Here is a 17,564-nt window from a genome sequence, read left to right as displayed (position 1 = left end):
TGCATTCGACAACAATGCAGTCTGCCCCATCATGTGACTATGATGGAAGGAAGCATTTTGAGCAATAATGACAAAGGAATTTGATTATTTCTGTCTGGTTCCTGGTAAGAACTAATCCACATCACAAAAGCTCAATAGTTTCAGCCCTCTTCCAACTAACAAGGGCAAGAATAGCAGAACAGCCAGGATGCCAGCACCAATTCAAGACATACGCTCTGAGACTTCAACAGCAAGAAATTTCTACTCAGAACCCTTGGGGAGACCAGGGTAAGGTCTGGCGACAGAAGACAAGCCTGACTTGACACCAAAGTTATAACTCCTGTATCTGGCCAAAACCTACTGGAGACATGAGTTCCAAGAAAGCATATTTGACTTGTTCAAACATTTCAACTTTGGAACAACTGGAAAAGTGACAAAATTTGCTGGACAAGAACCCAAGGCAGTTTTCGCTTCATTCCTACCTCCCAGTGACCAGCAAGTTTGGGTGGAATCTCCAATCCCAGCTTCTCCAGCTCTCGCTCCCTGTACTTCTCATACTGCCGGTACCCTGCATACCCGCCGCCTGTCGCCAACAGAATGGGCAGGGGACGCAGCAGGAACGTGGTTCGGGCAGGGGCAGTGTGGATTTTTCTGGCATCTGTAATAAAAAACAGGACAATTTTGAGCCTAGGAGACAGGAATAGGGAAGAGTCATGCAAACACAGCACCAACAGGAGGGTCAGGAAAAGTCAGTGCATCTCAGAAGCCCTCAGTAGAGGTGACTGGACCCTCAACATATCTAGCAGGCAGGTGCAACCTTGGGCCACTACTCAGACCCTCCTGTCTCCAAATTCTGTCAGTAAGTACAGGACAGGCATCTTTCCTATAGAATTACAATGCACCTCAACTGCCACCGCAGTCACAAAATGTATTAATAAGATGAAAACACTGAATCACAAAGAAGTCAAGAAACTAATCAAGGTTGCCCAGGTGGGCCGGGCGCGGTGGCTCACACTTGTAATCCCAGCACTTTGGGAGGCCGAGGCGGGCGGATCACGAGGTCAGGAGATCGAGACCACGGTGAAACCCCGTCTCTACTAAAAATACAAAAAATTAGCCGGGCGTGGTGGCGGGCGCCTGTAGTCCCAGCTACTCGGAGAGGCTGAGGCAGGAGAATGGCATGAACCCGGGAGGCAGCGCTTGCAGTGAGCCGAGATCGCGCCACTGCACTCCAGCCTGGGTGAAAAAGCGAGACTCCGTCTCAAAAAAAAAAAAAAAAAAAAAAAAAAAAGGTTGCCCAGGTGGTCATCAACAGGTCCAGAACTTGAAGCCAAACACCATTTCTCACCAGGGCTCTTTGATCTTGCTTTTATAATGCAGGCCCAGTTTTGATCGGGCACTGGTATTCTCTCTCAAATGCAAAATCTCATAAACTCTTACAGGTCAACAATAAAAAGACAAATAGCCAGGCACAGCGGCTTGCACCTATAGTCCCAGCAACCAGGTAGGCTGAGGTGGGAGGATTGCTTGAACCCAGGAGTTCAAGGTTACAGTGAGCTATGATCACGCTACTGCACTCCAGCCTGGGCAATCTGTTGAGACTCTCTCAATCAATCAATCAAAATGTGCAAAGGATTTGAATAGACCTTTGTCCAAAGGAAAAATATATTGGCCAATAAGCACAAGAAAAGACAGAGGTTAAATATCTGTTATGCGTTAAATTGCTGAAAACTCCCCCAAAACTCTTATGTTGAAGTTCTAACCCTGAGTACCTTAGAAGGTGCCCTTAGTTGGTTGGAAAGCGGGTCTTTACAGAGATTATCAAGTTAAAATGAGGTTGCAGGCCGGGCACGGTGGCTCAGGCCTGTAATCCCAGGACTTTGGGAGGCCGAGGCGGGTGGATTCACGAGGTCAGGAGATCAGGACCATCCTGACTAACACAGTGAAACCCCGTCTCTACTAAAAACACAAAAAATTAGCCAGGCATGGTGGCGGGCGCCTATAGTCCCAGCTACTCGGGAGGCTGAGGCAGGAGAATGACGTGAACCCGGGAGGTGGAGCTTGCAGTGACCCGAGATCGCGCCACTGCACTCCAGCCTGGGTGACAGAGAGAGACTCCGTCTCAAAAAATTAAATAATAAATAAATAAAATAAAATGAGGTTGCCAAGGTGGGTCCAAATCCAATATGACGGGTATCCTTATAAAAAGGGAAAATCGGCCGGGCGCGGTGGCTCACGCTTGTAATCCCAGCACTTTAGGAGGCCGAGGCGGGCGGATCACGAGGTCAGGAGATCGAGCCCACGGTGAAACCCCGTCTCTACTAAAAAATACAAAAAATTAGCCGGGCGTGGTGGCGGGCGCCTGTAGTCCTAGCTACTCGGAGAGGCTGAGGCAGGAGAATGGCGTGAACCCGGGAGGCAGAGCTTGCAGTGAGCCAAGATTGCGCCACTGCACTCCAGCCTGGGCGACAGAGCGAGACTCTGTCTCAAAAAAAAAAAAAAAAAGGAAAATCTAGAAACAGACATCCATACAGGGAGAATGCCATGGGAAGCTGAAGGCAGAGATTGGAGTGATGCTTCTATATGTAAGGAATGCCAGAGATTGCCAGCAAAACATTGGAAGCTAGGCAAGAGGCATGGAACGGGTTCTCCCTCACAGCCCTCCAAAGGAAGCAACCCTGACACCTTGATCTCAGACATTTAGCCCTAGAATCATGAGACAAATGTCTGCTGTTCAAGCAACCCAGTTTGTGTTACTTTGTTACAGCAGCCCTAGCAAACTAATACAACATTATTAGTAATCAGGGAAATGCAAATCAAAACCACAACGAGACCCCTTCACACCCATCAGAATGGCTATAATCAAAAAGACATAATGAGGCCAGGCATGGTGGCTCAGGCCTGTAATGCCAACACTTTGGGAGGCCAAGGTGGGCAGATCACTTGAGGCCAGGAGTTTGAGACCAGCCTGGGCATCATAGCAAAACCTCATCTCTACTAAAAATACAAAAATTAGCCAGTATGCATGCAGTCTTTGAAATAAAAAAAAAAAAAAAAAATTAATAATAAAAATTAGCCAGGTGTGGTGGTGCACGTCTGTGTCCCAGCTACTTGGGGAATGAGAATTGCTTAAATCCAGGAGGTGGAGGTTTAGTAAGCCGAGATTGCACCACTGCATTCCAGCCTGGGCGACAGAGTAAGACTGTCTCAAAAAAAAAAAAAAAAGAAAGAAAAGCTAACGCTTCAGTGATAACTGCATGTCAGGTACTTTCCACATACTAATTCATTTAACTCTAACAACAACCCTACGTTTATCCCAATTTACAGATGACCAAACTGAGGCACAGAGAGGGTCACCACCATCTCTAATTGCTCCTTACCTGTGCGAAAGGCTCTAAAAGGCAGCTTCCGTAAGGGCTGTAGGGATTGGCTCAGGGCAGTGATCTCACAGTGATGGAGGCTATAACCAAGCAAAAATGAACCATTAAATATTATTCTTAAAATTAAAATTACTGGATTAATCGGCAAAACTTAAACACTCAATAACAATATTGTATCAATGTAAATGTCTTGGTTTTGACAACTGTAATGTAGATAAGAAAATGTCCTTGTATGGAAAAGACTGAAATATTTATTTATTAATTAATTCATTCATTCTTGAGACAGAGTCTTGCTCTGTCACCCAGGCTGGAGTGCAGTGGCGCAATCTTGGCTCACTCCAACCTCCGCCTCCCAGGCTCAAGCAATTCTTCTGCCTCAGCCTCCCTAGTAGCTGGGATTACAGGCGCCCGCCACCACACCCGGCAAATTTTTGTATTTTTTATAGAGATGAGTTTTCGCCATGTTGGCCAGGCTGGTCTCCTGAGCCCATGTGATCCACCAGCCTCAGCCTCCCAAAGTGCTGGGATTACAGGCATGAGCCACCAGGCCCAGCCTAGAAAAGGGCTTAAAAGCAAAGGTCATCAAGTTGGCAAATTGCTCTCAAGTGTCTCAGGAAAAAAATGTATATGTATACATACACATATACATATAAACACAGATGGAAAATGATAAAGCAAATAGGGCTGACATTTGAAGAATCTGGGTAAAAGGTATTTGGGAATTCTATGTACTATTTTTATAACTTTCTGTAAGCCTGAAACTATTTCCCAATAAAAAAGTTTTTTGGTTTTTTTTTTTTTGGGAGGCCAAGGCAGGCAGATCACCTGAGGTTAGGAGTTCAAGACCAGCCTGACCAACATGGAGAAACCCCATCTCTACTAAAAATACAAAATTAGCTGGGTGTGGTGGCACATGCCTGTAATCCCAGCTACTTGGGAGGCTGAGGCAGGAGAATCACTTGAACTCAGGAGGCGGAGGTTGAGATGAGCTGAGATCGTGCCATTGCACTCCAGCCTGGGCAACAAGAGCAGAACTCTGTCTCAAAAAAAAAAGGAAAATACTATTCTGGTTCAATTAGTTTCCCTTCTTTGTTTCATCTTTGCCTGGAGAAATCAGACATATTCCCAGTGGCAATAAATGACTATGCCAGCAAGCAAAGCATTAATGAGTTTTCAGTTGAGTTTCCCCTTAATCAAGGAGGAAATATCTCACTTTCAGTTCAGATATCACTTCAGTTTCACCAAATACTGACCTGAACTCTAAAGTTAAAAAACAGTATCCGAGTCAATAAACATTTCTTTCCTTGGAACCCTTTATGATAGAATAATTCACTCTATTATAAATGTCTAAATTGATATTTTTGTGAAAAATAGAATTGCATTTATTACTTTCACACTATAATATTTACTTTCGTGGATATTTAGTTATGTCTTGTGTGTGTGTGTGTGTGTGTGTGTGTGACAGAGTCTCACTCTGTTACCCAGGCTGGAGCGGATTTTGGCTCACTGCAACCTCCACCTCCCGGGTTCAAGCGATTGTCATGCCTCAGCCTCCTGAGTACCTGGAATTACAGGCACATGCCACTACACCTAATTTCTGTATTTTTTGTAGAGACAGGGTTTCACCACGTTGGCCAGGCTGGCCTCAAACTCCTGACCTCAAGTGATCCACCTGCCTCGGCCCTCCAAAGTGCTGGGATTACAGGTGTGAGCCACAGCACTTGGCCCAAGTTATGTCTTATATAGATATCCTACAAATGTTATCAGATTTAGGTACTTTCCTTTTTTCACATGAAATTTCCTTGCCTTACAAACACCTGGCTGAGCACATGATGGCTCACGCCTGTAATCCCAGCACTTTGAGAGGCCAAGGCAGGTGGATCACTTGAGGTCAGGAGTTCGAGACCAGCCTGGCCAACATGGTGAAACCCCGTCTCTACTAAAAATACAAAAATTAGCCGGGCATGGTGGCACACACGCTGTAGTACCAGCTATTCGGGAGGCTGAGGCAGGAGAATCACAAAACAAAACAAAACAAAACAAACACCCTCTCTTGCCAGGCTGGGCATTGTGGTTCACAACTATAATCCTGGCACTGTGGGAGGCTGAGGTGGGAGGATTGCTTGAGCCCAGGAGTTCAAGACCAGCCTGGGCAACACGGTGAAACCCCATCTGTACAAAAAATACAAAAGTTAGCCGGGCAGGCCGGGCGTGGTGGCTCACGCTTGTAATCCCAGCACTTTGGGAGGCCAAGGCGGGCGGATCACGAGGTCAGGAGATCGAGACCATCCTGGTTAACACGGTGAAACCCCGTCTCTACTAAAAATACAAAAAATTAGCCGGGCGCAGTGGCGGGCGCCTGTAGTCCCAGCTACTCGGGGGGCTGAGGCAGGAGAATTGCTTGAACCCAGGAGGTAGAGATTGCAATGAGCCAAGATCACACCACTGCACTCCAGCCTGGGCATGACAGAGCGAGACTCTGTCTGAAAAAGACAAAAAATAAAGGCCGGGCATGGTGGCTGACACCTGTGAGAACTCCCAGCACTTTGGAAGGCCAAGGTGGGCAGATCACAAGGTCAGGAGTTCGAGACCAGCCTGGCCAACATGGTGAAACTCCATCTCTACTAAAAATACAAAAATTAGCCAGGTGTGGTGGTTGGTGCCTATAGTCCCAGCTACTCAGGAGGCTGAGGCAGGAGAATTGCTTGAACCTGGGAGACGGAGGTTGCAGGGAACCGAGATCGCGCACTGCACTCCAGCCTGGGTAACAGAGCAAGACTCCGTCTTGAAAATAAATAAATAAATAAATAAATAAATAAATAAATAAATGACAAGATCCCACATCTTGTCAGCCTCTCAGATCTCTAGCTACTTTCCCTCTCTTCCTCCTCACTCACTCCTCTTGCCACTCCTTGTCCACACCACGTGTGCCCCTTTCCACACTCCATTTGCTGTTTGCTCTGCTGGGCACACCCCTCTCCTATGCGGCTCACTCCCTCATCATTTAGTTCTCTGCTCAAATGTTACCTCCTCAGTGTGGTTTTTCCTAAGTACTGTATGCCCAAGAGTTGGCCCTCTTGAGCACTAACTTCTTAATTTTTTTTTTTAATTTTTCTGGGTATGTAGTAGGTATATATATGTATGTGTTACATGAGCTAGTTTGATACAGGCATGCAATGTGGAATAATCACATTAGGTAAATGGGATATCTATCCCCTCAAGCATTTAAGCTTTGTGTTACAAACAATCCAGTTACACTCTTTTAGTGTTTTGTTTTGTTTTTTGAGACAGAGTTTTGCTGTCACCCAGGCTGGAGTGCAGTGGCATGATCTCAGCTCACCACAACCTCCGCCTCCTGGGTTCAAGCAATTCTCTGCCTCAGCCTCCCGAGTAGCTGGGATTACAGGCACCCACCACCACGCCTGCCTAATTTTTTGTATTTTTAGTAGAGACGGGGTTTCACCCTCTTGGCCAGGCTGATCTTGAACTCCTGACCTCGTGATCCACCCACCTCAGCCTCCCAAAGTGCTGGGATTACAGGCGTGAGCCACCGCGCCCAGCCTTTTAGTTATTTTTAAATGTAATAATTTTAAATTATTTTTTACTATAGTCACCCTGTTGTGCTAGCAAACACTAGATCTTATTCATTTTATTTTATTTATTTATTTATTTATTTATTTTTTTTTTTATTTTTTTTTTTTTTTGAGACAGAGTCTCGCTCTGTCGCCCAGGCTGGAGTGCAGTGGCGCTATCTCGGCTCACTGCAAGCTCCGCCTCCCAGGTTCACGCCATTCTCCTGCCTCAGCCTCTCCGAGTAGCTGGGACTACAGGCGCCCGCCACCACGCCCGGCTAATTTTTTTGTATTTTTAGTAGAGACGGGGTTTCACCGTGGTCTCGATCTCCTGACCTCGTGATCCGCCCGCCTCGGCCTCCCAAAGTGCTGGGATTACAAGCGTGAGCCACCGCGCCCGGCCATTTTATTTATTTTTTTGAGATGGTGTCTTGCTCTGTTGCCCAGGCTGGAGTGCAATGGCGCAATCTCAGCTCACTGCAACCTCTGACTCCCGGGTTCAAGCAATTCTCCTACCTCAGCCTCCTGAGTAGCTGGGATTACAGGAGCACACCACCACGCCCAGCTAATTTTTTTTTTGCATTTTTAGTAGTGACAGGGTTTGTTGGCCAGGCTGGTGTTGAACTCCTGACCTCAGGTGAGCCACCCGCCTGGGCCTCCAAAGTGCTGGGATTACAGACGTGAGCCACTGCGCCCAGCCCATTTTACTTTTTTGATACCCATTAACCATCCCCATTTCTTCCCATCCCCCCACTACGCTTTCCAGCTTCTGGTAACCATCCTTCTACTATCTCCATGAGTTCAACTGTTTTAATTTACAGCTCCCACAAATAAGTGAGAATATGCAAAGTTTGTCTTTCTTTTGAGCACTAACTTCTTAATTATCTTGCTTTCTTTTTCTTCATGGCATTTCTCATTACCCAAAATGGATTCTGCATGTATTCAGTTATTTGTTTACTGTATGCATACCTCGATGAACACAGGGGTTTATCTGTGTTCTCACTGGCCTTCAATCTCGATAGTGAGAGTATGCCCCAGAAAGATGAATGGCTGGGTTCAAACAGATGTCTCTTCTACATGCATTCTACATCGCATCCTGCAAGTAGGCAATTAAAGCCCACAATTGAGCACTCCAGTCTGCCTGTGCAACTCAAATCTCAGCTCTGCCACTTCTTAGCAGCTGTGTGACCTCAGGAAATTTCTTAACTAATCTTAAGCCTCAGTTTCTCCACCTACAAAAACAAAACTCACCTCATCAGAAGACAATCATGCAAAACCTTAGCCCAGGGCCTGGCACCTAGTTACATTGTTATTATTAAGAGTTGATATTCAGCTCGCATACACTGGGATGGTCATATCAATCATCTATGACCAGCATTCACTCTCACTAGTCTTTCTCCATGGTGTCCTGGTTATAAGTTTGTTTGTTTTTGTTTTTGTTTTGAGACAGGGTCTCACTCTGTCACCCAGGCTGGAATGCAGTGGTGAAATCACAGCTCACTGCAGCCTCGACCTTCTGGGCACAAGTGAACCTCCCACCTTAGCTTCCCAAGTAGCTGGGACCACAGACGTGCACCCAGCTATTTTTTGTAGAGGAGGTCTCACTATGTTGCTCAGGTTGGCCTCGAACTCTTGGGCTCAAGCAATTCTCCTGCCTCAGCCTCTCAAAGTGTTGAGATTACAGACGTAAGCCACCACACCTGGCCAGTTGCACTATTTTTTCTTTTTTTGAGTTTTGAGTCAGGGTCTCACTCTGTTGCCCAGGCTAGAGTACAGTGGCATGATCTTGGCTCACTGCAGCCTCAACCTCCTGGGCTCAGGCAATCCTCCTACCTCAGCCTCCCAGGTAGCTGGGACTACACGTATGCACCACTCTGACCAGCTAATTTTTGTGTTTTTTGTACAGACAGGGTTTTGCCATGTTGCCCAGGCTAGTCTTGAACTCCTGAGCTCATGCAATCCACCTGCCTTAGCCTTCCAAAATGCTGGGATTACAGGCGTGAGACACCACGCCCAGGCCTAAGATATTTTTAACATCACCCCTAGTAGTAACATTTTGCCTATAGTCCTTATGTCTCCCTTGCTTTCTAAAGCTGTGAAAGTTCTCCTAAAACAGAACTGACAGACCTCTTGAAGGCTTTATCCCATATTCCATCATGTATTACAAGTATATAGTAAAGTTCGTTGAAGACAAGGCCTATTTCAAATGTTTTTAAATTCTTCATTCGCTCCTCTTCCCTTCTCTCTTCTCCCTTCTCTATAGTCCCTTGACACTGTGGTTTGCAGTGGTAGGGATGCCATAAATATTTCTGATGGAAGTCATGCACGAGAAACTACTTCCTAGGTACTATTGTCCATACTTGCCTGAACCTGTAAAAACTACAGTTGCCAGAGCCCCAACTTATCTCTACTGAATCTGAAATTGGCAGTAGAATGGGGGCATATCTGGAATCTTTTTTTTTTTTGAGACGGAGTCTCACTCTGTCGCCCAGGCTGGACTGCAGCAGCACAATCTTGGCTCATTGCAACCTCCGCCTCCCAGGTTCAAGCAATTCTCCTGCCTCAGCCTCCCAAGTAGCTGGGATTACAGGTGCCTGCCACCACGCCCGGCTAATTTTTGTATTTTTTAGTAAAGACAGGGTTTCACCACATTGGCCAGGCCAGTCTCAAACTGCTGACCTCAAGTGATCCAACCACCTTGGCCTACAGAAGTGCTGAGGTTACAGGCGTGAGCGACCGCGCCCAGCCTGTGACATACTTTAAATGAATTCAGGGTTGACTCATAAACAGCATGCCCGGTAATAACATTGAAAACAAAGCCTCCTGCCCAAATTCTAACAGTTACCACCACAATGCAGAGCCCTCTCCTGAGAGATAATCATTTCTGTACAGTTAATGATGAAAGAGTGACGCTTTCATAACAAGACCAGTGATGGTTTCTGTTCCCTCTCAGTCCAAATCCAGTGTCCGTCTCCTCCCAAAACAGTAAGTTATCCTCTGATCAACGCTGACAAAATGAACCCTGTAGGAAACACACAAGTATGGCGCATCTCTCAAATCTTAGCTCTTTGAAATAGCACCAGGCAGCCAACTCTGAATCACAGCTACATTTTAATCCATTTTCCGACAGTCCAAATGCTCTAACCTATTTTCTGTATAACAACTGCCCTCACGGTGGGCAGCCTGAGAGAAAGATCGTCGCGTGAGGGGGTACCTTGATGGGGGTCCTGGCTCTGCTACAAACTGGCTAGGTGAACTTGAGCAAATCCCTCCCTCTCTCGGAGCCTCAATCTCATTAACTCCAAAGAGAGACAGCTGGACTTAGAAGACCCCTCAAGTCTCCCACATTTCTAAGAACCTAACAGCTGGGGGTCACAAGGGTAACCAAGACTCTAGCCCCATAACAGATTGTTTTGAGATTACCTAACCTAACCCTCGAGCTTCAACGACTAAGATCCAGAAATGAAAGTTGCCTGACACTCAATCTAGTGCCCTTCCCACAGGACATCGATCCTTCTACGAAAACGAACACATGAGAAAATGGCATCTGAACATCTGAAAGCCCTGCCTCGACTCAAGAGACGGGCAGGTAGCCTATTTCATCTGGTGTTTGTCCCTTGTGAACTTCCACTAGCTGGAAAAGGCAAAGCGAGAGCTTCTAGGCCACACCCTAAGTAAATCCGGAGCGCCCTACGCAGGAGCAGTCGCATCTGCTCCTAAACTCTAGGTGAAGGTGGCTCCGTCTCCAACCGAGCTCGCCTCAGAGCGAGCCCGCGACAGAGAAACATCTCTCTCCAGACGCCAGCTTGGCCCAGGTTGCCCCACGCCCCAAAGCAGTCTCTCCGCGCTGCTATACCTGCTCCGCCACGGTGCGACCCCGTGCAGTAATCCCAGGAACCGGTGCCCCACGGAAGTCGCCATCTTGTCTGCTCCTTCTCAGCGAGCCACGCCCCCTTCACACGCTGGGCGCACGCTTAAGGCGTCACGAGTCTCGAGTTCACTGGGCCAATGAGAAAAGCGCGGGTTGGGGGCGGAGCCGACTAAGCTCCGCCCTGTAGCTACTCGCCGCCTAACCCGCTTGGCACCTGCGGAGGTGGGGGAACTAGTGGAGCTGTAGGTTTCGCTAAACCTGGGCTTGGTCGCAGCACTGCTACTCCTCCTCCTTCCCTCTGGGTGCCTTTCCGCATGTACCTGGAAAATCTGAGGCCGGGCGCGGTGGCTCACGCCTGTAATCCCAGCACTTTGGGAGGCCGAGGCGGGCGGATCACGAGGTCAGGAGATCGAGACCATCCTGGCTAACACGGTGAAACCCCGTCTCTACTAAAAAAAAATACAAAAAATTAGCCGGGCGAGGTGGCGGGCGCTTGTAATCCCAGCTACGCGGGAGGCTGAGGCAGGAGAGTGGCGTGAACCCCAGGGGGCGGAGCCTGCAGTGAGCCGAGATCGCGCCACTGCACTCCAGCCTGGGCGACAGTGAGACTCCCTCTCAAAAAAAAAAAAAAAAGAAAGAAAAATAAAGAAAATCTGAGTCATCCAAGATCCAAGAATGTCGTTTCAAGTGATCGAACTTGCTCATTTTACAGATGGGGAAACCCGGCATCCATGACTCAGCTCTCGTTTTTTAAGCGCCAGAGTGTGTTGTGAGCACTTTGCAAGTATGGTGTCATATCATTCTTTTTTTTTTTTTTGAGACGGAGTCTCGCTCTGTTGCCCAGGCTGGAGTGCAGTGGCGCAATCTCGGCTCACTGCAAGCTCCGCCTCCTGGGTTCACACATTCTCCTGCCTCAGCCTCTCCGAGTAGCTGGGACTACAGGCGCCCGCCACCACGCCCGGCTAATTTTTTTTTGTATTTTTAGTAGAGACAGGGTTTCACCGTGGTCTCGATCTCCTGACCTCGTGATCCGCCCGCCTCGGCCTCCCAAAGTGCTGGGATTACAAGCGTGAGCCACCGCGCCCGGCGGTGACATATCATTCTTATCTCCTACCGCTGTGCTGCCAGGGAGACCGGGAGCAAACGGTCTTGGATCACCTAGAAATGCAACCAGTCGTTAAATTCGGTGCCTGGTGCTTGCTCTTGAAAAGGTTCCTATCTTCAATTGTAAGAGGAAAACGAGTTTTCAATCGTGTCTGCTACTTTTTACTGAGCACTGATTAGAGACTTGCAGCTAGGCCCGAAACATTATCCCCATTTTAAAGATGAGGTACCTGAGGCTCAGGAAGGTTAAGCAACATTTTCAAGGGTACATAAAGGGCATATGCTCAAAGACTATACAATAGTGAAGCCGGAATTTGAACACACGTCTCTGACTCCAAAAACCATGTCCTAAACATCTTCCTTTTTTTCGTTTTGTTTTGTTTTTTTTTTGTTTTTTTTTGTTTTTTTTTTTTGAGACGGAGTCTCGCTCTTTCACCCAGGCTGGAGTGCAGTGGCGCGATCTCGGCTCACTGCAGGCTCCGCCCCCCGGGGTTCACGCCATTCTCCTGCCTCAGCCTCCCGCGTAGCTGGGACTACAGGCGCCTGCCACCTCGCCCGGCTAATTTTTTGTATTTTTTTAGTAGAGACGGGGTTTCACCGTGTTAGCCAGGATGGTCTCGATCTCCTGACCTCGTGATCCGCCCGCCTCGGCCTCCCAAAGTGCTGGGATTACAGGCGTGAGCCACCGCGCCCGGCCCTTTTTTTTTTTTTTTTTGAGACAAAGTCTCTCACTGTCGCCCAGGCTGGAGTGCAGTGGCGCGATCTCGACTCACTGCAAGCTCCGCCTCCCAGGTTGACGCCATTCTCCTGCCTCAGCCTCCCGAGAGTAGCTGGGACTACAGGCGCCCGCCACAACGCCCGGCTAATTTTTTTAAATATATTTTTCGTAGAGACGGGGTTTCACCATGTTAGCCAGGATGGTCTCGATCTCCTGACCTCGTGATCTGTCCGCCTCGGCTTCTCAAAATGCTGGGATTACAAGCGTGAGCCACCGCGCCCGGCCTAAATATTGTTCCTTTTAAGCCCTTTGTCTAGAATCTGGCAGAATTTGGGTCCAACAACTGAAGGAATGCAGCCCCACTTTTTCCTCTGCTAAGCTGATAATCACAGTTGCCTTCACCAGGCATTTGACAGGAGGAGGAATATGCTCCCTGGTCCCTGCAGGTATTTCTGTATAGTTGGCTTAAGTTCAACTAGGGCATACTCAGCTCCAACAGAGAGCTTAAAAGGCACCAGGTTTGATATTGGGGGGAAGAAACCTCCCTTTGTTATGGTTTTCAAAAGTCCGAAAAGAAAAAAACAAATGTATAGAATTGGTTTTGGCCCGGCGCAGTGGCTCACGCCTGTAATCCCCCACTCACTGGGAGGCTGAGGTGGGAGGATAGCTTGAGCCAAGGAGTTTGAGACTAGCCTGGGCCGGGCGCGGTGGCTCACGCCTGTAATCCCAGCACTTTGGGAGGCCAAGGCGGGCGGATCACGAGGTCAGGAGATCGAGACCATCCTGGCTAACACGGTGAAACCCCATCTCTACTAAAAATACAAAAAAAAATTAGCCAGGCCGGGCGCGTTGGTCACGCCTGTAATCCAGCACTTTGGGAGGCTGAGGCAGGCGGATCACATGGTCAGGAGTTCAAGACCAGCCTGGCCAACATAGTGAATGGGCCGGGCGCGGTGGCTCACGCCTATAATCCCAGCACTTTCGGAGGCCGAGGCGGGTGAATCACGAGGTGAGGGGTTCGAGACCAGCCTGACCAACACGGTGAAACCCCGTCTCTACTAAAAATACAAAAAAATTAGCTGGGCGTGGTGGCGGGCGCCTGTAATCCCAGCTACTCAGGGGGCTAAGGCAAGAGAATTGCTTGAACCTGGGAGGCGGAGGTTGCAGTGAGCCGAGATCGTGCCACTGCACTCCAGCCTGGGCAACAGAGCAAGAAAAAAAAAATTAGCCAGGCATGGTGACCGGCGCCTGTAGTCCCAGCTACTCGGGAGGCCGAGGCAGGAGAATGGCGTCAACCCGGGAGGCGGAGCTTGCAGTGAGCCGAGATCGTGCCATTGCACTCCAGCCTGGGTGACAGAGTGAGACTCTGTCTCAAAAAAGAAAGAAAGGAAAAAAGAGACCAGCCTGGACAACATAGTGAGACTCCATCTCTATTTTTTTTTTTTTTTTAAGAGGCTGGGCACGGTGGCTCACCCTATGATCCCAGCACTTTGGGAGGCAAGGCGGACGGATCACCTGAGGTCAGGAGTTCGAGACCAGCCTGGCCAAATGGTGAAACCCCATCTCTACTAAAAATACAAAAATTAGCCGGGAATAGTGGCGCCTGCCTGTACTCCCAGCTACTACAGAGGCTGAGGTACGAGAATTGCTTGAACCCGGGAGGGGGAGGTTGCAGTGAGCTGAGATAATGCCATTGCACTCCAGCCTGGGAGACAGAGTGAGACTCCATTTCAAAAATATATATATATTGGTTTAATTGGTTTTACTATCTAATTGAGAGTAGTAAACCAGCAGGGAATGGGGGCAAATTATTTCCAAATAAAGTGCATTGGGAAAACTGAATATCCACATGCAAAAAGTAAAGTGGAGCCTTACACCATATACAAAAATTCATTCAAAATGGATTAGAGATGTAAACTGAAGAGCTAAAACTATAATACTCTTAGACGAAAACATAGGGGAAATCTTCATGACGTTGGATTTAGCAATGATCTCTTGTATATGACGTTAAAAGCACAGGCAACAACAAAAACATATACTTTGAAGTTAAAACTTTTGTGCATCAAAGAACACTATCAAGAGAGTGAAAAGACGCTGGGCGCGGTGTCTCACGCCTGTAACCCCAGCACTTTGGGAGGCCAAGGCGGGCAGATCACCTGAGGTCAGGAGTTGGAGACCAGCCTGGTCAACGTGGTGAAACCCTGTCTCTAGTAAAAATACAAAAATTAGCCGGGTGTGGTGGCGCAAGCCTGTAATCCCATCTACTCGGGAGGCTGAGGCAGGAGAATCACTTGACTATGGGAGGTGGAGGTTGTGGTGAGCCGAGATTGTACCATTGCACTCCAGCCTGGGCAACAAAAGTGAAACTCTGTCTTAAAAAGAAAAGAGAGAAAGAGAGAGAGAGAGAGAAAAGACCCACAAAATGAGAGAAAATGTTTGCAAATCATGTATTATCTGATAAGGATATTTGCTTATTACTGTCATGTAGATGGGTGGGGAAGAACTTATTTTTCCAAGCTTATAGGAAAATAAATAAATAAATGGCTCACCGAATGCTTTTAGAATAAAAGTCTCCAGCTTTATTTTTTAAGACAGAGCCTCACTCTGTTGCCCAGGTTGGAGTGCAGGGATGCGATCTCGGCTCACTGCAGCCTCCGCCTTCCGGGTTCAAGCGATTCTCCCGCCTCAGCCTTCCGAGTAGCTGGGACTACAGGCGTGCCACACACTCAGCTAATTTAAGAATTTTTAGTAGAAACGGGTTTTCATCATGTTAGCCAGACTGGTCTCAAATTGCTGACCTCAAGTCTGCCTGCCTCGGCCTCCCAAAGTGCCGGGATTACAGGCGTGAGCCACCGCGCCCGGCCTGGCAGTCTCAAACTTTAAAGCACGCTTCCTGCCCACCAAGGCTTGCGCTCGCTGTGCCTCCTTCAGTAGGAAACAGCATTCACTTCCATAAGATACTGTCTTTCGAGACCCCGTCTCAAAAAAAAAAAACAACAAACCGACTTAAGCACTCGAATCTTCGGCAGCTTATCTATACATTTGGATATCCCTTACCTCATGGAATTGTGAGGACAAAATAATGCAGCGTAAATTGAAGGCACCTGGTAGGTGCGAATTACTCAACAACCGGGGGCATTAATTTCTGAGACTTCTCTGTGGCCGCTAGGGGGCAGAATTAGCCTAGCATTTAAGAACGAACTTGCTTGGCTGAGCGCGGTGGCTCACGCTTGTAATCCCAGCACTTTGGGAGGCGGAGACTTGCGCATCACGAGGTCAGGAGATGGAGACCATCCTGGCTAACATGGTGAAACCCCATCTCTACTAAAAGTACAAAAAAATTAGCCGGACATGGTGGCGGGCGCCTGTAGTCCCAGCTAATCCGGAGGCTGAGGAAGGAGAATGGCATGAACCGGGGACGCAGAGCTTGCAGTGAGCCAAGATCGCGCCACTGCACTCCAGCGTGGGCGACAGAGCGAGACTCCGTCTCAAGAAAAAAAAAAAAACGAGCTTGCCTCAATTTTGTTTTCAACGGATTTTTGCAGTGTGGATGGTGATGGCAGAGCTTCGAGGCTTTCGTGAGCCCTAAGCACTTTTGCCTCAGTGGACTGACTCTTTTCTCCATTAAAAATTAAGAATTATATTTTACGACTGTATTGGTATAAAGACTATTGTCTTTATATTTATATTAACACATTTATATTTATAAATCCAAGCTGAATTCATTATTATTATATTCTTTTCCTTTTTTCCCTTTGCGAAAAATTTCACTCTCTGGCCCAGGCTGGAGTGCAGTGGCCCGCGATATTGGCTCACTGCAATCTCTGCCTCCCAGGTTCAAATGATTCTCTTACCTCAGCCTCTCCAGTGCCTTCAGTTACAAGCGCTGTCCACACCACGCCTGGCTAAATTTTGTATTTTTGTGTAGAGAGACGGGGTTTCACCATGTTGGCCAGGCTGATCCCAAATTCCGGGGCTCAAGTGATCCTACTGCCTCGGCCCCCCAAAGTGTTGGGATTACAGGCATGAGCCACCACACTCAGCCTCATTTTTTAATTTTAAAATTAAAAATGTTGTTGTGGGTCCTTAGCACTTTTTTTCTTTTTATTTTCTTTTGAGACAGGATATTGCTCTGACACCCAGGCTAGAGTGCAGTGGCACAATCATGGCTCACTGCAACCTGGACCTCCCAGGCTCAAGCAATCCTCCCACCTCAGCCTCCCGAGTAGCTGGGACTACAGGTGCACACTACCACACTCAGCTTATTTTGTATTTTTTATAGAGATGAGAGTCTCACTATGTTTCCCAGGCTGGTCTCCAACTCTTAGGCTCAAGTAATCCTCCCACCTGGACCTCCCAAAAAGTTGGGATTACAAGTGCGAGCCATGGCTCCCAGCCAGCACTTTTCCTATTGTCTTAGTCCATTTCTTAATCTGTTAAAATTGGGAAACATTGGTAACGGCTTGATAGGCACAACAAGGTTTTATTCTGAGATGATAAAATTTGTCCTGAATTAGACAGAAATGAATATTACACCACATTGTGAATGTACTAAATGTCATTGAATTGTCCACTTTAAAATGGTTGATTTTAGGCTGGGCACAGTGGCTCATGCCTGTAATCACAACACTTTGGAAGGCCAAGGTGGGTGAATCAACTGAGGTCAGGAGTTCAAGACCAACGTGGCCAACATGGTGAAACCCTGTCTCTACTAAAAATACAAAAATTAGCTGGTCAGAGGCCGGGCGCGGTGGCTCAAGCCTGTAATCCCAGCACTTTGGGAGGCCGAGGCGGGCGGATCACGAGGTCAGGAGATCGAGACCATCCTGGCTAACACGGTGAAACCCCGTCTCTACTAAAAATACAAAAAATTAGCCGGGTGTGTTGGCGGGCGCCTGTAGTCCCAGCTACTCGGGAGGCTGAGGCAGGAGAATGGCGTG

General features: G+C 47.8%; 1 protein-coding gene across 6 annotated transcripts in view; it reads right to left on the bottom strand.

Moving 5' to 3' along the window:
• Window positions 1-11,573, bottom strand: part of PISD (phosphatidylserine decarboxylase) — a 41,429-nt gene extending 29,856 nt beyond the window's left edge. For 2 of the 6 annotated variants that reach the window (XM_055251620.2, XM_055251621.2), the window contains exons 1-3: window positions 10,788-10,933; window positions 3,360-3,439; window positions 462-637 (exon numbers count right to left, since the gene is read on the bottom strand). In XM_055251620.2, coding sequence (XP_055107595.1) covers window positions 462-637; window positions 3,360-3,439; window positions 10,788-10,852 — 321 coding nt within the window. In that variant the 5' untranslated portion in view covers window positions 10,853-10,933. Of the gene's footprint in view, window positions 1-461; window positions 638-3,359; window positions 3,444-10,787; window positions 10,934-11,016 lie in introns of those variants that run through there. The other 4 variants (XM_063623597.1, XM_063623596.1, XM_063623595.1 and 1 more) reach the window with 4 other exon arrangements.
• Window positions 11,574-17,564: the final 5,991 nt, after the last annotated feature.

Source organism: Symphalangus syndactylus, chromosome 18 (assembly GCF_028878055.3).
Source record: "Symphalangus syndactylus isolate Jambi chromosome 18, NHGRI_mSymSyn1-v2.1_pri, whole genome shotgun sequence".
In the NCBI taxonomy this organism is placed as follows: domain Eukaryota; kingdom Metazoa; phylum Chordata; class Mammalia; order Primates; family Hylobatidae; genus Symphalangus; species Symphalangus syndactylus.
The sequence above is the reverse complement of the archived record's forward strand: the minus strand, read 5'-3'. Positions and strand labels throughout refer to the sequence as shown.